General features: G+C 38.1%; 1 protein-coding gene across 2 annotated transcripts in view; it reads right to left on the bottom strand.

The window, feature by feature from the left end:
* Positions 1-341: 341 nt before the first annotated feature.
* The window catches only part of LOC103126472 (lymphocyte antigen 75), a 196,812-nt gene continuing 174,341 nt past the window's right edge, over positions 342-22,812 (bottom strand). The window contains exons 2-7 of one of the 2 annotated variants that reach the window (XM_060177869.1): positions 14,794-14,841; positions 14,551-14,661; positions 10,004-10,120; positions 7,820-7,990; positions 6,014-6,040; positions 342-2,142 (exon numbers count right to left, since the gene is read on the bottom strand). In XM_060177869.1, coding sequence (XP_060033852.1) covers positions 1,961-2,142; positions 6,014-6,040; positions 7,820-7,990; positions 10,004-10,120; positions 14,551-14,661; positions 14,794-14,841 — 656 coding nt within the window. In that variant the 3' untranslated portion in view covers positions 342-1,960. The remainder of the gene's footprint in view (positions 2,143-6,013; positions 6,041-7,819; positions 7,991-10,003; positions 10,121-14,550; positions 14,662-14,793; positions 14,842-22,812) is intronic. The other variant, XM_060177870.1, reaches the window with a different exon arrangement.

Raw genomic sequence — 22,812 nt, 5'->3', positions numbered from 1 at the left:
TGTTAGCACTCTTACTTGCCTATAATCAGTGAAAACATTTGCTATCACTGCACACAATCTTAAAAATGTAAAGCTCTTAACAGTAACATTTGCTTTTAGTAACATTGTATAGTCTTCTATTATCATTTTGTATTATAATGTATTTTTAAAAATCCTAGTGGCTAATAATAGTGATAGAAGCTGGAACTTTGAGCCATTGGTCAAACTTGATAGTGTATCTCCTATCAGAAATTATTTCCCTTAAGGTAAATGAGGGAGTGTGGATGTGGGAGGCTGCTTTTCTTAAGCTTTCTACTTCCTAAGTCTAAAAAAAAATTTATATATGAAGTCTATCTTAAGGGTTTGTTTTTCTTTTTCTTTCTTTTTTTTTTAGAATTTTATTTTTCAGATAGAGACAGAGGCAAAGAAACCATAGCACTGAAGTTCCTTTAGTGTGGTGGGAGCCAGATTTCAACCTGGGTCACACTATGCAAGTGAGTTACTTTGTTAGCCACAATTTTAACAGTGAGATAACCTTATATAGGGATAGGATGGATGGTAGTAGAAAAGTATAATGGAATACTTTGACAAAACTGTAGCCCTCCCTACCAATATCTACACTTTCCTACTGTGACTGTCAAAAAAATTAAGATCTTAGTTTCTAGATAAATATGATTAGTGCTAAATACTGTTAGGTCCACAATGGTATTCTAAGAGTAATCAGATAATAGTTAAATGAAATATGTTGTGGAAAATTTTACAATTGGACCTTGAGGAAATAGCACCAAAAGTTTTTTTTTTTTGTCCACTGGACCCTCTCCAGCCCTGCAACTCACCCCTTCCCCACTCTACCCATTTGCCAACCTTAGCTTTGCAGTCTGAGTCTAAAGGCTTGTCTTCATCTGACTGCTCATTCTACTGCTCCGTTTCTTTATTTGCCTAGCATGAGTGAGAACATTCAGTGTTTTGTCATATCATTTTTTTAAATTAAAAACAAATTATATTTATTTATTGGATAGAGATAACCAGAAATTGAAAGGGTAGGGGAGGTAGAGGGGGAAAGTTTTTTTTTTTTTAATTTTTGTACAATTAACTAACCAGAATGATAATTTAAATGTATAGAATTTATTTTAAAGTGGCTTGGTCTGATTTATTCCCTGTGTGTTTATTGTTAGTTAAGCAAGAAGCAATTTTAGACCATTGAAATTACTGACAGGTTAAATCTTTTTTTATGTATTTATTTATTCCCTTTTGTTGTAGTTATTGATGTTGTTGGATAGGACAGAGAGAAATGGGGGGGGGGATAAAGATAAACTCATCCAGACCTGTGTCACCACCTGTGAAGCGACTCCCCTTTGAGTGGGGAGCCGGGGGCTTGAACCGGGATCCTTACATCAGTCCCCACGCTTTGCACTTCATGCGCTTAACCCACTGCACTACCGTCCTACTCCCTAACAGGTTAAATCTTAAGTTTTTCCAAATAAGGTGGTTCAACTAACCAAAAGGGAAAATAGAGCAGGTAAGAAACATAAAGTAGATTTTAGGGTGGGTGGGGAGAATACAGGTCCATGAAGGATGATAAATGACATAGTGGGGGTTGTATTGTTAAATGGGAAACTGGGGAATGTTATGCATGAACAAACTATTGTATTTACTGTTGAATGTAAAACATTAATTCCCCAATAAAGAAATAAATTTAAAAAAAAAAGAAAGTAGATTTTAAATTTTTATTAGCTTTACTGTCTAGGCTTTACACTTTCCTCCAGGTGAAGGATGCATTTGGAGAAATGGTTAAAACCTGTGTTTTTTTTTTAATACATGAGATTTTTGTCACAGTGATTACATGAAGATGTTACTGAAATAAGAAAAATAACACCATAAAACTATAATGTTCATTATCAGTTGTCTTAAAATCTTGCATTGGAAATACTGACAAGGTATGCAATGTCTTCAAAAATCTTACTCAGATTGAATAGTATATTCAATTTTCTTCTGCAACTACTAAAACACAGTCATCATTATAAGGTGATTGGGGTGCAGTTGAAAAAATTGTGGTGAAACCAGAATACAAATTTCTTTTGTACAGGAACCAAGCAATTGCTCCCAAAACTGTCAAAATTACTGTGCTAGCAATCACCAAAGCTGATACTAAAATATGGTTATCTGAAAAAGAAAAAGACAAATGAAAATATGGGATATTAATGATACACACATTGTTAGCATTGCATTTTAGGGAACACAAGTAAAATCACAAATATTTCTATTGAGAATTTCATAATCTCAGGTAAATTTATAATTCTTTGCTGTAAAATGCTAAATTGCAAATTAAATTGCCCATACTCGGTATGGAACACAACCTTGTATGCCTTGATTTTTCCTCCTTGACCTAAGACTTCAAAATCAAATTTTCTCTTTTAAGAAATAGTGGTCTTTAGATATTATTTACAACAATGAAGTTTAATGATTTAGTTCACAAAAAGTGAAGTTATTTGGTTTTAGAAGTTATAAAAATGCTTTGGAGCAGACATTTAATATATCCATAGTGATTGTAGTTTTACTGGCTATAAATATACATTCATAGTATTACCTACCTTACATACTTTTTACTTGGTCATAACTCAAGTAAAAGTAAATTCTCTTTTTATTATGCTCTGGGATATGGTGATGCTGGGGATTGAACCTGACATCAAAGTATAATCACTATATTATCTCTCTGTCCTGCCCCTCCACCCCAAAAAAGTAGATTTTAGGTTGTATGACTGCATTGTGAGACAATGATTTACATTATAACAAATATATATATTACATATATTGAAAAGAATAGTTGAAACAAGTTGTCACTTCCCCCTCAAACCCATATAATCAATCTTTTGAACCAAAAGATCGTGTGTAGCTAATATCTCCATGACTTAAGTATAGAAACACACATTTCTTTTATCTGCAGCAGTGAATTGTTAACTGCATAGTCTTGAGACTTGACCTCCATAATATTGCTTTGTCCTTAAAGACAAAAACAAAAAGTACTTTTCAATGAGTGAGAGAAAGCCAGCCTTGCAGTGCAGAGATGAACTCTGGACCTCATGCTTGCAAATTAGAGACTACCTGCTGTGCCGTTTCCCAAGCTATGACTTTCTCTTTACAATTGTTCTTGTTGCTCCTTCCTAATCATCGTGAACTCAAAACTTTTTTTATTGATACCAACCATTTGCATCTTTTAACAGTTAAATGTAAAGCTGATTCTTCTGGCTTCCTTTCCAAATTAATTCATTCTCAAATTCCCTTAAATTATGGCTGGTGAATTAGCTCACTTGGATAGCATACTGCTTAGCCATGTATAAGACCTAGGTTCTAGCTTAGCCGCCACCACACTGATGAAAGCTTCTGTCTCTTTCGCTGTGGTCTCTTTTGCTCCCTGTCTCTATCTAAAAATAAAAATTTAAATTGGGACGGCAACAACTACTGCTAAATCATTCAGTCTAGGAATGCTAGATTTGTTGTTACCTTCACAGCCTAGTTCTAATACTGATGATTTGAGCTCATGCTAATTTACTTAGAAAGTAATAAGCCTTTTTGTTGAACTATCATTACAAGATAATTTACTGAATGCTTACCCTAGGTCTTTACATTCCTTTTTTACATATGAAGAAACAGATGGCTTTAATGATTTGCCTAAGTTCTTTTATTAAGTGGCAGCACAAAAATTCAAACCATTTGCTTTGGTTTGTGCTGACCTACCCTGTTGGATTGATTGATACCTCTTTTCTACATTGACTTCCTTTGTTTTTCATCTGTTTGGTTACAGTTAAGCAGTCCCTAGTTGGCCACATTACTTAAAGATAATTTATAAAGCAACACCTTATTCTTTTTTTTTCCCTAGTTCATGATACTGATAACACTTTACTAGAAGTTTGAATACACTTATATTGTGGGTTGTCCACTGATATTGTCTGATATTTAGAAGTCTGGCACATACTACACATTTATTAGAAACGTGAATTTTAATGAACCCAAAGGTAACTGCAGCCCAAATATCAAAATATTGCCAGAGTTTTCAACATTTCCTGACATAGTTTTGAGACCTATTATAGACTTATCTGTGTTCTTCTAAAGGAAAATAAAATCCTGTTTCAGATACAAAGCCTTAGTATTTCAGTACATTATTCATTGTCTCAAGATTGGCTTTACACTTCAGTAGTCTAAATAAACTTGTCTACTAAATAGAGCAAGGAGGTGGCTCAGCTGTACTGTGCACATGCAAAGCCCTAAATTTATTCCCTAGGACTGTACATAAGTCCAACTATTGCCAAACATTTCATAATAGGCATTCATACTTTGCATCCATAAAAATTTTCGGGGGTCGGGCGGTAGTGCAGTGGGGGATTAAGCTCAGATGGCACGAAGCGCAAGGACTAGCCTAAGCCATCTGGTTCGAGCCCCCGGCTCCCTACCTGCGGGGGGGGGGGGGGGCGCTTCACAAGAGGTGAAGCAGGTCTGCAGGTGTCTATCTTTCCCCCGTCTCTCGATTTTTCTGTCCTATCCAACAACATGAATGGCAACAATAACAAGGGCAACAAAATGGGAAAAAAAAAAAAAAGGCCTCCAGGAGCAGTGGATTCATAATGCAGGCACCAAGCCCCAGCAATAACACTGGAGGCAAAAAAAGAAAAATTACACATTTTCAACATTTAAATTCCAAGGGATCTAATTTGTAAAAATGTATTTTGACTCACCCAGCATTGTTTTAGGATAATAAATGTTTGGAAATACCCAGTAAGGGGGTCACAGCTGGATAAACTGCTGCATATTCATACAACCAAAGACTAATCAGACTAAGTAATATAGAGGTCTCTAGAATAGTGAATAGAAAGGGCAAAGTAAATGTGTCTCAATTTGTGTATATTAGCAAAAAAAAAAAAAAAAAACCTCTAGACAGTTAAAAAAAAACTGAAATGATACCAAATGCAAAAGTGTTGATCAAAACAGGATGGGAGACAGAATTCAGTGTTAACTTTGTATGTTTCACGCGCACACACATTTTTATTGAAGTAAGATTGTGCTATAAATTTCAGGTGTGTGCTGTTATAAATCAGCAGCTATACATTAAGTTCAACACTAGAAGTTCACTTCTATGATTCTTCATGCAATTAATACTCCTTTTTGTTTGATTTACCTGCCCCACATAGCATTTCAGACCCTGAAAATGACTCTTCCAAAAATGCATTTGGTAACCTTAAAGTAGATGCTTCATCAACTGTAGTTGCAAATATGAGGTGAAGCTTTTTATTTTATTTTTATTTTATTATTTTTTTAAATATTTTATTTATTCCCTTTTGTTGCCCTTGTTTTATTGTTGTAGTTACTACTGTTGTTGTCGTTGTTGGATAGGACAGAGAGAAATGGAGAGAGGAGGGGAAGACAGGAGGAGAGAAAGATAGACACCTGCAGACCTGCTTCACCGCCTGTGACGCGACACCCCTGCAGGTGGGGAGCTGGGGTTCGAACCGGGATCCTTATGCCGGTCCTTGTGCTTTGCGCCACCTGCATGTAACCCGCTGCGCTACAGCCCGACTCCCTAGGTGAAGCTTTTTAAACAAAAAAATCGGGAGCTATTTCTCACAACAAATCAGTGGAATTCAATGAGAAATTTTGATATATATTTTTAAATGTCCATTTCAGATATAAATTGCCATATTTTAAATGTTAAGCTTTATACTCAAGGTTTTTATTGGAAAAGTTGTTCTTTACATTCCATAGTTTTAACAGATTTTCAGTAGTATTTGATCTAGCTAGAATCTTAATATACAAAAAATATATATTAATCACACTTAGTGGATAGAGACAGCCAGAAATTAGAGGGAGAGGTAGGGAGAGAAAGAGCAGCATTGCTTCACCATTTGCAAAGATTTTGTCCTGCAGGTAGGAATCAGGCACTCAAACCCAGGTCCTTGCACTTTGTAACGTGTTCTCAACCACATGCGCCATCACCCAGCCCTTTTTAATATACTTGTGGGAAAAATTTAAGACCATTACTTACCTGATAAATATTCCTTTTCATATGGGACTAAAATACAAGAGAAAATCAAAATTAAAATTTAAATATGTAGTTAATAATATCCCTTAGTATTATATTTCTGTTGAGCAATATTTTCTTGTTAAACAAGGTTTTCAAAAAGATGTCAACCTATTAAAAAGATAGTAGATTAAAAAAGATAATAGAGTAGCAAAATGCATTAGCTTCATTAGTGAGAAAATACAGATACTTGAAAAGACAAGGGAAACTTTTTGACGAGTCTATGAAAATAGTAACATTGAAGCACGCAACTGTAACCTCACCTCAGTGGACTTGTTCATAATCTGATATTTGAAAGTTATAATTAAAAATTGGTTTATATTATGGTGCCCTAGGACACAGTACATGTGCAGCATCCTTTTAAAAAATTACAAATTAGAGGCCAGAATATGGCTCACCCAGTAGAGCACTCACTTCACCATACCCAAGTACATAGGTTTGCGTTCCCTGACTCCTCACTGGAGCGCCACACAATGGGCAAACTTCACTAGCAGTGAAACAGTGCTGGTGTTTCTTTTGTCTTTCTCTCTTCCCCTCTATCTGGAAAGGGGGGAAAAGGGGGTATGGTACTATATATGTGTGAAGCTGAGTAATATTATCATAAAACTGAAGTAAGAGAAAAAGAGATGCCTGTAGCTCTGTTCCACTGCTCATTGAGTAACCCCTTGTAGGTGGTAACCAGGGTTTGAACTTGTATACTCTACTGGGTCAGTCAACACCCAGCCCCAGGATGATAGTTATTTTGTTTTTTAATATTTATTTATTTTCCCTTTTGCCCTTTTTTATTATTGTTGTAGTTATTGTTGTTATTGATGATGATGTTGGATAGGACAGCGAAATGGAGAGAGGAGGGGAAGACGGGGGGAGAGAAAGATAGATACCTGCAGACCTGCTTCACCAGGTCTTCACCAGGAGTTGTGAAGCAACTCCCCTGCAGGTGTTAGGCTAGGGACTGGAATCAGAATCCTTGCACTTCCTGCCACATGCACTTAATCTGCTGCACTACCGCCCAACTCCTGATAATTCTTATATAGAATCACATTCTTTTAAAACTAACATTAGAATTCTGGAAGCGCACATGATATTTATTCATCAATTTCACTATTCAGTTCATATGGATAGAGGCTGTGATAATGTCTTTGGGCAACAAAAGAAATGTGTGACCTCTTATAAACTCCAAGAATAAGCAGAACAAAATTATACCTATTTTGGAGGCCTGGTCATGGTGCACCTGAGCACCTGACTAAGCACAAATATTACCATGCACAAGGACCCAGGTTCGAGCCCCTTCTCCCAACCTGTAGGGGGGACACTTCACGATCTGCAAAGCATGTCTGCATTTGTCTCTCTCCCTCTCTATATTCCCCTTGTTTCTCAATTTCTCTTTGTCCTAACCATACACACATACACACACACACACACACACACACACACACACACACACACACACACACACACACACACACACACATATATATATACCAGCACTACGAATACACCACTCCCAAATGGGAGTGGTGTATTCGTAGTGCTGGTATGGAGCCCCAGTGATAATCCTGGGGAATAAAAATAAATATAAAGTATACCTATTTCACATTTGATCCTACTTCTGAGCTGTAAGAGTTTGTGGGAGCAAACCACCCTGACATATTCTGAAGTTTCACTCCCTCTATCTATAGAGGCACACTTATGTTAAAGTAAATGATTTTCAAGCTTAGCCTACTTTTCCCATTTCTCTTAGAATGAAAGAAGGTTTTCAATCATACTTACTAGCTCTTTTACAAATAGTTCCTTCCACAGAAGAAATTTCACAATTTCCTTTTTTCCATCCACCTGTCTTGGTGTGCAAAAATGCACAGGTGTCAACTAGCTCTTCATCATCTTGATCTGCCCACTTATCAAATGTCATATTTGACTTATCAAACCACTTGAAACTTGCATCTGTCAAGGAATATTTATACAATATTATGATAATATAGAAATGTATTAAAGCAAAATAAAAGGGTCTAAGAGATGTTAAGGTATGTCTGCCTGTGTACAGATAAGTCAGAAGTTGGTTTTTTGTGTGTGTGTGTGGAACTAGGGCTTTGTACATATGTGGTTCTATGGATCCTGGACCACTTTTTCATTCAGATAGAGGGAGAGACACCAGAGCTCTCCCAAGTGCCATGGTATCTCCCCTGGGATACTGAGTCTTGAACCTGAGTCATGTGTTTAGCAATGCATCTGCCTTACTTACCTGTAAGCAATCTGAGTTAGACCAAAGATATTTTTTAATATTTATTTATTTATTTATGGGAAAGATAGGAGGAGAGAAAGGCATCACTCTGGTACATGTGCTGCCAGGGATCAAACTCGGGACCTCATAGTTGAGAATCCAGTGCTTTATCCACTGTGCCACCTCCGATCTTTTTTTTTTTCTTCCTCCAGGGTTATTGCGGGGCTCAGTGCCACTTGCACCATGAATCCACCGCTCCTGGAGGCCATTTTTTTCCCCTTTTGTTGCCCTTGTTGTTGTAGCCTCCTTGTGGTTATTATTACCATTGTTGATGTTGTTTGTTGTTGGATAGGACAGAGAGAGCAGGGGAAAACAGAGGGGGAGAGAAAGATAGACACCTGCAGACCTGCTTCACCGCCTGTGAAGCGACTCCCCTGCAGGTGGGGAGCTGGGGGCTCGAACCGGGATCCATACACCGGTCCTTGCGCTTTGCTCCACTTGAGCTTGACCCACTGCGCCACCGCCCGACCCCCGATCTTTTTTTAATAAAGAGAAAATATGCACACACACATATACATACACACACACATATGCATATATATGCATATATATATATATGTTTTCCCATGGGATATAGTGAAAAACTATTAGTATGTGACAGTCTTAGTAATTTCACTTCATTTTGAAAAAATTTTTATGTACTTTCTGTTCTCTATATTGACAGTAAGTACATTTATATACTTGAATTTTAAGTCTATCTTATCATTTTTATTGTTGACATTAGCACTTTTTATACTTATAAAAATATTGACCCTAAACCACATTTTAATTTTATGAAAGGTCTATTTCATATGAAATATATATTGTATTTCATGCAAGAGAGAAAGCTAAAGTGCCACTGGATACATGGCAGCACCAGGGATGGAGCCAGTAGCTTCATATTTGCAAGTCTGTGTTCTACCAAGCTATTTCCTGGCTACTAGGACCACATATTCATCCAGAGAAGAGAATCAGCTTTGATTCTCATATAAAACAGAGGAAATTCAAGATACAAATCAAAGGGACACACTTAAATATAAGATTTGAAGGCCACAATAAACATCAACTTAAATTAGAGAAATGCACTTAGAAGAAAAATCTGGAGTTAAGCGGTAGCGCAGCAGGTTAACTGCATGCGGCACAAAGCACAAGGACCAGCGTAAGGATCCCGGTTCAAGCCCCCGGCTCCCCACTTGTAGGACAGTCACTTCACAAGCGGTGAAGCAGGTCTGCAGGTGTCTTCTTTCTCCTCATCTTCCCCTCCTCTCTCCATTTCTCTCTGTCCTATCCAACAACGATGACATCAATAACAATAAAACAAGGACAACAAAAGGGAAAATAAATATAAAATTTTTTTTTAAAAGTCATCAGTTTTACTAATACTAAAGAATAAGTAATAGGAGTCGGGTGGTAGCACAACGGGTTAAGCGCATGTGGCAGAAAGCACAAGGACAGGTGTAAGAATCCCAGTTCTAGCCCCCGGCTCCCCACCTGCAGGGGAGTCACTTCACAAGCAGTGAAGCAGGTCTGCAGTGAAGCAGGTCTCCCCTTCTCTGTAGCCCCCTCCTCTCTCCATTTCTCTCTGTCCTATCCAACAACGACAATAACTACAACAATAAAAAGAGCAACAAGGGAATAAATAAAAGAAAAGAAAAGAAAAATAAAAAAAGATTAATAACTCCCAAGATAACACTTACCATCTGTGTCAAAAAACATGCCCAACAGAATATCATCAGGGTTTTTTTGTTGCTTTTTCAAAATATCCAGTATGAAAGTATTTTCTTCTTCATTATGTATGCTTATCATATCTGCCCCTAAGATAATTTTGAGACAAAAACCATTCACTGAATCATTGAAAATCACATGAAGCATTTAATAAGAGTATGCATTTTTGTCACAAACACATTACACTTGTATATTGGTTGTTAACATTTTTAGCGTTGAGACTATCATATACATTTTTAAAAAGAAATTGAAAAGGATAATTTCACACTTATTTGCCTAGAGTTGGTCATCCATTTATAAACTAGGAAATAAACATCATGGGGGAGATTTGAGCAATAGAACACACTTTCTTTATTTCAATTTTTCTTTTTCCTTCTGACTCTGGCAACACATGGCCCTTCTAGCCTTCAGCTCACAAGTATAGGGAGAAATTGTTTTGATTACACTCAGGTTTGAAAAATCTGAGGTTAATTTGCAACTGTAGTCCACTGACACACTGGAGTTCAAGCAGCAAGCAGTATCTCTGAGCTGAATCACACATCTGGCCTTGATAGGCCTGCTGCCCAAAGCGTATGCATCACATATTTTCCTCTGTGGTTATGATAGGAAATTTCCAGATTTTAGTCCCTGGATATGCTTATAATATGTATTTATAATCTGACTGGCCTTCACTGGGTGAACAAGTGATAACAAGTAGAGACAATGAAGGTCAGACTGAACTTTTACTGAGAAGGAAGCTTCTGTAACCCCAGCTAGCTTCTACTCTCCTAAAAGGTACCCCCTCCCCAGTTGTGTATCTTAGCATATGCTGAGGCTAAGCTTTCTCAGACACAGCTATGCAGGAAAGATAACAGTAACTAAGGCAACCAGACCCTGAGCAATGGATACAAGTTCCAACCCTTAACCTTGCAGACTCTGCTTCTGTAATGATGCTATTTGCTCTCAAGCCTGTACCCCCTATATAAGCTTGTATCGCCCCTTTGTTTGGTGCCAGAAATATCAGAAAGATCTGAGCTCTTGGCCTGTGTTTAAATAAAAGGCTCCTTTCTTCCTCCACCCACCTCGGGGGCTTCAGTCATCTTGATCATTAATGGAGTTTCTTAACAGTTACCTTTAAAATTTTTTTTTTATCTGACTGATAAAAGAGGTTCTTCTTACTGGGATAGTTGATTTTTCCTGGGAATTTCACAGTAGTTTATGTCTTACATTAACTTTATTTTTTTTTTATTTTTTTTATTTCAGGGGTTATCACTGTGGTTTAGTGCCAGCACTATCCACTGCTCCTGAGGACATTTATTCCATTTTATTGGATAGGGCAGAGAGAAATTTAGAGAAAAGGGGAAGATAGAGAGGTGGAAGAAAGATAGACACCTTCAGACCTGCTTCACTGCTTGTGAAGCGACCTCCCCACCCCCTCCCCGCAGGTAGGGAGCCAGGAGCTTGAACCGGGATTCTTGTACGGGTCCTTGCACTTCATACTATAAGCTCAAACTGGTGTGCCACAGCCTGGTCCCTTCTTATATCAACTTAAAAAAAAAAATCCTTATAATCTATATGCTACATCACACCTTGATAGACTATAATTTCATCCCCCACCACCAGAAGTTATTTAATCTTGTTTCTTAACCCAAGCATCATACAGTTCTGGCTATTAGTCGAGCTGGGGATTGAACCTGTAATCTCTACTACATAAGTCTGGTGTGCTACCACAGCAAATCTCCTCAGCCCTGTATTGCATGTTTTTGCAAGTGAAAACAATGGAATGAATGACAACAAAGCTTACACTAGACACAAGAAAGCTGGATGGGAGATTTCATCTATACCTTTGGAAAAATAAGGAGAAATAACAAAACAGCTTTTCAGCTAATACTCAGCTAAATGAGGACCAAATCATACGTCTAAGAAAGATGACTTCTTTAGCTTTAGAATTAACAATATCTCTTATTTTTCAGGGAGATGATGCTGAGCGTATATAAAATTGTGTACACATTTTTAAATTATTTTATTATTATTATTAGAGTTCTAGGCCCTCACATACACATGATTTCAGTGTTCCTGAATCAGCTTTTTGTTTCTTTTAGTTTGGGTAGAGAGAGACAGAGGGAGAGAGACAGCACAGTACAAGAGCATCCCTGTTGCTGGTGCTAGGGCTTGAGCAGCAGCTGTGTACAGGGTGAGGCATCTGGCCTAGTGTGTGAGCTATCCTTTGACCCCACACATTTTAAAGTTAGCTTTGAGGTTTTGTGTATTAATTTAAATGTATAGAAAGGTTGAAGACAATTAAATTCTGAAATTCTTCCAAAATCATCCTGACTTTGCAGAGACTTCAGAGTACTATGTATAGGTAATGGTTGTCCAAATTCAGTGTGCATCAGAATTACCTGGACAGCTTGTGTTAAAACAGAGCATTCAGTCTGGGGGCCTGGGCAGTGGTATACCTGACTGAGCACATACATTACCATATGCAAGGGCTGGGGTTCAAGTTCTTGCCCCATCCCCTCCTGCAAGGGGAAATTCATGAGAGGTGAAGCAGTATTGCAGATCTCTTTCTCTTTCCTCCAACTTCCCTCTGTCGATGGACATTCAGGTTGCTTCCAATTTTTGACTATTTGAGTATTTCATATCCTTTTGGTAAATCCTTATGTATTGCTGAATCATAAGGTAATTTTTTTTATTCATCAAAGGACCCTCTATAAAGTTTTCCAGAGGGGTTGCACCAGCTTGCATTCCCATCAGCTCGTTTCTCTACAACCTCACCAACACCTATCATCTCCAGTTTTGTTGATATAAGCCATTCTCACATGTGTGAGATGGAATTTCAGTGTAGTTTCAATCTGCATTTCTCTGATAATAAGTGAAATGGAACATTTCTTTGTGTATCTGTGGGCCATGTGTATCTCTTCTTTAGAAAACTAGTTATTTTGGTCCATTTTTTTTCTTATTGAGTTATTTTTTCCTTTTGTTACCAGTACCAGTTCTGTATAGATGTTTGATATCAATCTGATGTGATACGCAAATATGTGGTAAAAAATGATATGTCCTTCATAGCCGCATATAATCTGATTTCTTCCCACAAGGCATTCCTGAAACAGCACTTTCAAAGCAGAATATTAGAGTGATTAAACACTCAACTTGAAATAAGACAAAACTTAGTTTGAATCCTTGCTTGTTTGTGACCTAAAACAAATAACTGAATTTAGTTTGCTCTCTTGATTAAGAGTCTAACAATAACAAGTCTGATTGGGCTGTTATCACCTCAGGGAAAGTATACGATATGCTTAAGCACAGGATACATACAATAACTAGACACCACTGTGGGTAAGATTTTGTCACTATGCTTCAGACAGCACTGTCTAACACCTGTTTTCCAACTCAGTGTTGAACATGTACCCATTCTACTGCCAGTGGCTTATATGTTGTAGAAGGAAGTTGTCTTTTTATCATAAGGATCAGGTAAATATAAGGATCAGGTAAATATGGCCAAATGACTTTAGAAAATTTTTTTCTTTATTGAGGGATTAATGTTTTACAGTCTACAGTAAATACAGTAGTGGGGGTGGGTGGGCAGTAGCATAGTGGGTTAAGTGCACATGGCGCTAAGTGCAAGGATAGGAGTAAGGATTCCTCCCAGTTAGAGCCCCTGGTTCCACCTGCAGAGGAGTTGCTTCACAAGTGATGAAGCAGGTCTGCACATGTCTGTCTTTCTCTCCCCCTCTCCCTCTCTTCCCCTCCTCTCTTTATATCTCTCCGTCCTATCCAATAACAAGGGCAACAGAATGGGAAAAATGGCCTCCAGGAGCAGTGACTTTGTAGTGCAGGCACTGAGCCCCAGCAATAATCCTGGAGGCAAAAAAAAAAAAAAAAAAAAAAAAAAACTTAAAAAAAATACAATAGCATACATAACATTTCCCAGTTTTCCATATAACAATATAACCCTCACTAGGTCCTCTGCCATCATGTTTCAAGACCTGAGCCCTCCCCCCACCCACCCCAGAGTATTTTACTTTGGTTCAGTACACCAACTCCAGTCTAAGTTCTGCTTAGTGTTTTCTCTTCTGATCTTGTTTTTCAGCTTTTGTCTATGAGTAAGATCATTCCATATTCATCCTTCTGTTTCTGACTTATCTCACTTAACATGATTCCTTAAAGCTCCATCCAAGATGTGAAACAGTGAAATCACCATTTTTAATAGCTTAGTTGTAGTCCATTGTGTATATAGACCACAACTTGCTCAGCCACTCATCTGTTGTTGGACACCTGGGTTGCTTCCAGGTTTTGGTTATCACAAATTGTGCTGCTACAGACATAGGTAAACACAAATCTTTTTAGATGGGTGTGTTTGGTTCCTTAGGATATATCCCCAGGAGAGAAATTGCAGGATCATAGGGTAGGCCCACTTCTAGCCTTCTAAGAGTTTTCCCGACTGCTCTCTAGGGGGCCAAATCATTTTTTAAAGAAATCAGTGAACACTATTTAGTGATTGTGAAACAAAAACAAACAAACACAAGAAGTACCTTACCATGGGAAGTGCACTTATTCCTGACATCCTCTATGCTTCCTACTTTGATGGCTTCTTGTATAAAAAGGTAACAACTGTCTTGGAACTGAATCCATGTGGGGGGAGGGCAGTCTGGGGAAAAAGAAGCACTGTTAAACGACTTGAGAATAAGTCTTTCAAAGACACCAAGACATGTCATATTTAGAATAAAAAGGAACAAGAATAAAGGATCTTGAGTGCTGTAAGAGAAAAACGAAGAGTTACCTATAGAGAAAATCCATGAGATTAGCAGCAGACTTCTCCACACAAACACTACAGGTCAGAAGAGAATGGCAAGGTATATATGGAACTCTCAATGAGAAAGGCTTTCAACCAAGAATACTGCATCCTGTTAGACTGTCATTCAGACTAAATGGAGACATAAAAACCTTCTCAGACAAGCAACAGTTAAATCAACTATCACCAAGTGTGCCTTGCAAGAAGCTCTGAAAGGTCTCTTACAAGCAATCACATCATCATAAACATGCCATATATCAGAAAACTCAAAGTTTAGAATAATGGCATTAAAATATTTTCAATCTATAATATCAATAAATGTCAGTGGTCTGAATTCACCTATTAAAAGGCACAGAGTATAGGAAGATGGATCAGAAAACACAACCCAACCATATGTTGTCTGCAAGAATCACACCTAACTCAACAAAAAAAACACAGACTCAGTGAAGGGATGGAAAACTACCATATAAGGCAATGGATCACAAAAAGGGGCAGGAACAACCATTCTCAATCTGACATGACAGACCTTAAAATAAATAAAATTGGGGGCCGGGCAGTACCACAGTGGGTTAAGCACACATGGTGCAAAGTGCAAGGACTAGCATAAAGATTCTGGTTGGAGCCCCTGGCTCCCCACCTGCAGAGGGGTCACTTCACAAGTGGTGAAGCAGGTCTGCAGATGTCTATCTTTCTCTCCCCCTCTCTGTCTTCCTGTCCTCTCTCAATTTCTCTCTGTCCTATCCAACAACAAAGACAGCAATAACAACAATAATAACAATAAAAATGTCAACAAAAGGGAAAAAATAGTCTCCAGGAGCAATAGATTTATAGTGCAGGCACCAAGCCCCAGTGATAACCCTGGAGGCAAAATATATATATATATAGGGAGCACAGCGGGTTAAGCACACGTGTCGCAAAGCTCAAGGACCGGCATAAGGATCCTGGTTCGAGCCCCTGGCTCTCCACCTGTAGGGGAGTCGCTTCACAAGCGGTGAAGCAGGTCTGCAGGTGTGTTTCTCTCCCCCTCTGTCTTCCCCTCCTCTCTTCATTTCTCCCTGTCCTATCTAACAGCGACGACATCAATAACAACAGCAACTATAACTATAACAATAAAAAGGGCAACAAAAGGGAAAATAAATATAAAAAATTAATATATATATAAAATAAACAAATAAAAATTTAAAAGAGGATCAGTCAATCAAGAGAATAAGACTTTCATGATATCCTGAAAATAAGATTATATAATACATTTTCCCAGAACGAGAAGAAAGGCAATTTCTAGTGTTAATTTAGCAACAAAGCTTTTTTTTTTTTTCTCCTTCCCCCACTGGGGTTATCACTGGGGCTTGGTGCCTGCATGACAAATCCACTACTCTTCGTGGCCATTATTTCCTTTTTTTTTTTTTCTCTCTCTCTCTCCTTTTATTTTTACTTGATAGGACAATTACAGATTGAAAGTGAAGGGGAAATAGGCAAAAAAAGAGAGGCACCTGCAACCGGCTTCACCACTCTGGAAGGTTTCCCCCTGCAGGTAAGGGCAGGAGGCTTGAACCTAAGTCCTTGCATATAGTAAAGTGTGCCTCAACCAAGTGTGCCTCTGCCTGGCCCTGGATATGGTTTTTAAGGGGTGTGTGTGTGTGTGGTGTTTCCAAGTGTTTCACACATGAGTAAGATTTTACCACTTTAAGTGGAAGAGAGAGATATGCCCCTCAAAATCTTCCCTGAGAACTGAAATCACATATTTCCAGATTCCCATTAGCACAGATACTTTGCCCTCTTACAGATCACAAATGTTCAAACTGGCATCTAGAATAATGAATCCTTTCCAGAAGGTTTTTGATTTACTCTGCTTAGAATCATCAGAGGATTCATTATGGCAGCTCTAGCCTTACAAAATGTTGTCCTTAAATAAGACTTGAAAGTTAAAATACACCTTGATCTATGGGCTGCAGAGTGGATGTTGTATTAGAGGCCTGAAAGCTTTTGTCTCCTGTATTCCTTCACCAGTGTTCTCCATCAGGTGCATCGTCAGTGAGCAGCAGTATTTCAAATGAACTTTTTTCTTCCCTGAATAGAACATCTCAACAGTGTGCTTAAATTACTCAGTAGATCGAATTATAAACAGATGTTTTATTATCCTGGCTTCACTTTTCCAATGAAGGAGAATAGGCAGAGTTGATTTAGCAATTGCTCAGAGTTCTAGGATTTTCAGGATAATTGAAGATGAGCTCAATTTAAAATCACCAGCTACACTAGCCACTAATAAGAAAGCCTGCTGAACTTTGGAGCTTTGAAGCCAAACACTGATTTCTTTTTGGCTGTGAAAGTTCTAGGTGGCTACTTCTTCTAAAGAAAGGTTGATAAGCCAGAAAGTGAATACAATAACACACATAGAAGTTGAGAAATAAAAACAGAAAGGAGAAACACAAGTAGAACTTGGATGAGGCTTGATGTATTGCACCAAAGTAAAGGACTCTGGATGGCAAGGAGGCTTTCGGGTCCTGGTGCATGATGTGGAGAAGGACCTAGGCTGTTTTACAGAAAACTGAGAAATTTCACACATGTACCAAAAATTATATTTAGTGTAAATCATTAATCCCCCCAATAAAGAAAAGATTGTTTCATATGCACTGTGGCTTGGGGGGTAGGGTGGGTCTCTGCACAGAGCCTAGTACTGAGATGTGTGCGTTCGTAAATTCAACCCCTGGCACTATATATGCCAGAGTGGTGCTTTGGTCTCCATCATAAATAAATAAATACTTTTAAGTGGGGGTGGCGTGGGTGGGTCGAAGACAGCTCACCCAGTAAAGTGCATATGTGTGAGGATCCATGGTTGAGCCAGAAGCCATCACATAGGAGTACCAAGCAAAGGAGAGATTCAGGAGTGGTACAATGATGTCTCTCCATATCTCACTGTTTCTCTCTAGAAAAAGGAAAAGAAAAAAAGAATCCAGTGGGAGTAGTAGGATCATACAGGAATAAAGCCCCAGTGAAGGCCTGATGAAAAAACAAACAAACAAACAAAACTAGTGTTGCCACCCTGTGTCTACTAGTAACCTCAGATATTTTGGGTGACTTGCTGTAGCTTCTACATCTTGCAGAAACTTAATGCTTCACCTTGTACTTCAATAACATGGAGATGATTTCATTCCTTATACTTTATGAACCAACCTCAGCTAGCTTCAAGCCTTTCTTCTGTAACTAACTGTTCACCTCTCTCAACGATCACAGAAGTGACAGGTGTCAGAGACCGGCTCCTGACTAAGAGTCTTTGGCTTAAATGACAGTGTGGGTGACTTGATCTTATGGCAATTACAAATTGTGCTACTAAGAACATATGTGTACACAGATCTTTTTGGATGGGTGTGTTGGGGTCCTTAGGATATATCCCCAGGAGAGGACTTGCAGTATCATAGGGCAGGTCCATTTCTAGCCTCTGACAGTTCTCCAGACTGGTCTCCACAGAGGCTGAACCAATTTACATTCCCACCAGCAGTGAGGGAGGGTTCCTTTGACTCTAAAACCTATCCAGTATTGCTTGCGGGAAGCCGCCCCCTCAGGGACCTTGGTTTTGAGAAACAGGCTACTCCATCTTGTGTAAAAACTCCATTTGCCATAAGCCTGCCTGACACGTACACAGGCAAGACCACCCCTCACCCACCTCCTAGATATGTTTACTTAACCTCTGCAACTACATTCCTTCCTGGGACAGCTCCACAATTAGCAGGACAGGCATGACCATAGATGGCAAGGAAAGAGCATTCCAAGGTTAGGTAACCATAGCAACCCCGTTTACTGGAGACCCTCCCCAACCTTAGCCATCCTTAAATACATGTGAAAATTTTTCAATAAACGAGACTTGATCAGACTCCTGTCTTGTCTCCATTTCTCACGTCTCTTGTCCTACCCCATTCCCACTCCCCCTCCTAGGGTCTCCGTTTGACGACCCCACGGGCCGGGGCAGTTGCTGCTGCCTATTCTGATGTATGACATTCTCACAGGAGTGAAGTGGTATCTGGTTGTCTTTAATTACATTTTTCAGAGAATCAAAGACTTTCATGTGTTTCTTGGACTTTTGGATCTCTTCTGTGATGAATATTATGTTCATGTCCTCTCCCCATTGGATGGGGTCATTTGTTTTCTTGTGGTTGAGTCTGGCAAGCTCTTTATATATTTTGGTTATTAAACTCTTATCTGATGTATGGCATGTAAAGATCTCCCACTCTGTGAGGGGGTCTCTTGGTTTGGGTAGTGGTTTCTTTTGCTGCTCAGAAGCTTTTTCATTTGATATATTCCCATAGGTCTATACTTGCTTTAGTCTTCTCTGTAATTGAATTCATTTCACTGAAGATGCCTTTAAAATTTATGCAGAAAAGAGTTCTGCCAATATTTTCCTCTAAGTATCTGATAGTTTCTGGTCTAAAACCCAAGTCCTTGATCCACTTGGAATTTACTTTTGTATTTGGTGAAATATAGTGGTTCAGTTTCATTCTTCATATTTCAACCCATTTTTTCCAACATCATTTATTGAAGAGACTCATCATTCCCATTTAATAGTCTGGGCACCTTTGTCAAAGATTAGATGTCCATAGGTGTGGCGGCTTACTTCTGGGTTCTCAATTCTATCCCACTGGTCAATGTGTCTATTCATATTCCACTACCAAGCAGTTTTGATGACAATGGCTCTATAATACAATTTGCGATCTGTGAGTGTGATGCCTCCAGTTCTGTTCTTTCTTCTCAAGATTGTTTTGGCACTTTTAGGTCTTTTCTGGTTCCAGATAAACATTTGTAGCATTTGTTCTATTCTCCTAAATGTGTTCGGGATCTTGATGGGAATAGTATTAGATTTGTATATGGCTAATTATATGGTTATATGGTTAATTCTTCCAACCCATGAACATGGAATATCTTTCCATTTCTTTTTCAATTTCCTTGAGTAGTGACTCATAATTTTCAGTATACAAGTCTTTCACTTCTTTGGTTAGGTGTATTCCTAGATATTTTATTGTTTTTGTTGCTATAGTAAAAGGAATTGAGTCCTGGATTTCATGTTCTTCTAAATTAGTGTTTGCATAGAGGAATGCTACTGACTTTTGAATGTTAATTTTGTAGCCTGACACCTTACTGTATTGCCTGATGATTTCCATAAGCTTCTTGTTGGATTCTTTAGGTTTTTCTATGTATACTGTCATGTTATCTGAAAATACAGGGAGTTTGACTTCTTCTCTTCTAATCTGTATCCCTTTAATTCCTTGCTCCTGCCTGATAGCTATGTCAAGAACTTCCAACACTATGTAGAATAATAATGGTGATAGTGGGCAGCCCTGTGTAGTACCTGATCTGGAGGAAATGCTTCCAGTTTTTCACCATTGAGTATGATGTTGACTGTAGGTCTGCTATATATAGACTCCACTATCTTAAGGAATTTTCCATCTATTACTATTTTTTGTAGTGTTTTGATCATAAAGCATTGTTGGATTTTGTCAAAGGCTTTCTCTGCATCTATTGATATACCATATGGTTTTGGTCTTGCTTTTATTGATATGGTGGACCATGTTGATTGATTTACGTATACTAAACCAATCTTGCATCCCTGGGATAAACCCCAGTTGGTCATGGTGAACAATCTTTTTAATATACTGCTGTATCCGGTTGGCTAGAATTTTGTTCAATAGTTTAGCATCTATGTTCATCAAAGATATTGGTCTTTAGTTTTCTTTTTTGGTTGTGTCCCTGTCTGCTTTTGGTATCAAAGTGATGTTGGCTTCGTAGAAGCTGAAAGGGAGTATTCCAGTGTTTTCAATCTTTTGGAAGACTTTTAAGAATACAGGTATTAGTTCTTCTTTGAAGGTTTTGTAGAATTCATTTGTAAAACTATCTGGTCCAGGACTTATTATTCTTGGGAAGGGTTTTGATAACTGTTTCAATTTTGTTAGCTGTGATGGGCCTGTTCATATTATCTAATTACTCTTTCTTTAATATTGGAAGTTTGTTGGTATCTAGGAAATTGTCCATTTCTTCCAGGTTCTCTAGGTTGGTGGCATATAGTTGTTCATAGAAGCCTCACATGATATGTTGTATGTTTATGATGTCTGTTGTGATATCTCCTCTTTCATTTACAATCCGATTTATTTGGTTCTTCTCCCTTTCTGGTTTTGTGAGTCTAGTTAAAGGTTTCTCAATTTTGTTCAGTCATTCAAAGAACCAACTTTTACTTTTGTTGGCCTTTTGTATGATTTTCTTATTTTCAGTATTATTTATTTCTGCCGTCACTTTAGTTATTTCTGCCTATCTGGTTGCTTTAGGGTTCCTTTGTTCCTCTTCTTCAAGGTCTTTAAGGTGTGCAATCAGGTTGTTTATTTGTGCTTTTTCTTGTTTCCTAATGTGTGCTTGTATGGCTATGAACTTCCCTCTCAGTACTGCCTTAGCTGTGTCCCAAATATTTTGATAGCTTGTGTCTTCATTTCCATTGAACTCTTGAAACATTTTGATTTCTTTATTTCCTCTTTTATCCTGTAGTTGTGAAGTAGTGTACTGTTGAGCTTTCACATTTTGTGACTACTACTAATCTTTTGCTTACTGTTAAGTGTTAGTTTAATTCCACTGTGGTCTGAGAAGATGCTTGTGGTTATTTCAATGCTCTTGAATTTGCTGATGCTATCTTTGTGGCCTATCCTTGAGAATGACCCATGTGGACTTGAGTAGAATGTGTTTTCCAGTTTCTTGGGGAGAATGACTCTGAAAATGTCCATTAGTTTTAGTTTATCTATCTCCTCATTTAGCCCCCTTATTTATTTATTGATTATCTGCCTGGATGATCTGTCAAGTTGAGAGAGTGGGGTCTTGAAGTCCCCACCTATTACTGTGTTGCTGTTAATATATTGCTGTAGCTCTTTCAGTAGATGTTTGATATATTTAGATGGCTTCTCATTGGGTGCACAGATGTTAATAATTGTTAAGTTCTCTTGATTGACTGATCCTCTGAGCATTTAGTAATGTCTCCATCTCTATCTTTTTTAATTTTATTTATTTTGAAGTCTATCATGTCTGATACGAGAAAAGCTATTCCTGCCCTTTCTTGTGGGCCACTGGCTTATATGATAGTTTTCCATTCTTTCACTTTGAGTCTGTGTTTGTCTTGTTGAGTTAGATGGATTTCCTATAGACAGCATATGCTTGTGTTGTGTTTTCTGATCCATCTTCCTACTCTGTTCCTTTTAATAGGTGATTTCAGGCTAATGACATTTATTGATATCAAAGATTGAAGACATTTTAACACTATTCTTGTAGATTTTTAGAGCGTTGTGATATATGGCATATTTATGGTGGACTGACTAGTTGTTTTCTCAGCTCAGATTGTTGTGTTCTTAGCTCAGATATTTCAGCCTTCAGCTCTCTAATAACTTTGAGATAATTAGTGTTTTCTTCCAAAGTCTCCTTTGTTGTTTCTGCATTTCTGATGCAATTCTTTCAAACTCTTTATTCACTCTTGTGACTATTTCCTTAACTAGCATTTGCATGTTGACCTCACTATTTTGTACTTCAACCTCTGGGGGCTTTTAGCTGGACTCTTGTCCTGGTTCATTTCTGCCATATTTCTTCTTGTTGGTTTAACCATTCTATATAGTTTATTATGATTTCAGTACTTTTCAAATTACTGATCACTCTTGCCTGGATTGACTTGTATCTAAGTAAGGTACTTAAAGAGTTCACAATTGTGGAAATTAACAGTTGTTTCAAAATTATTTCAATCTCTGAGTTGGAGCACTGAGGTTGTTATAAGTCTCTTTCTTTACTGTTGGCTATGGGAGCTTCAGGGCTTTTAAACTATAAGTAGGCTTCTTAGCTTAATCCCTCACGCCTGATCAAGAGATAAAACAAGGTGGGGGAGAGACAAAATAGTGGTTATGCAAAGAGACTCTCACACCCCAAGTATCCAAAGCTCCCTGCTCAATTTAGCTTTTCTGCCAAACCAGGCAGCATTGCTGGGCCCTGTGATTTTCT

Source organism: Erinaceus europaeus, chromosome 18 (assembly GCF_950295315.1).
Source record: "Erinaceus europaeus chromosome 18, mEriEur2.1, whole genome shotgun sequence".
NCBI lineage: Eukaryota > Metazoa > Chordata > Mammalia > Eulipotyphla > Erinaceidae > Erinaceus > Erinaceus europaeus.
The sequence above is the reverse complement of the archived record's forward strand: the minus strand, read 5'-3'. Positions and strand labels throughout refer to the sequence as shown.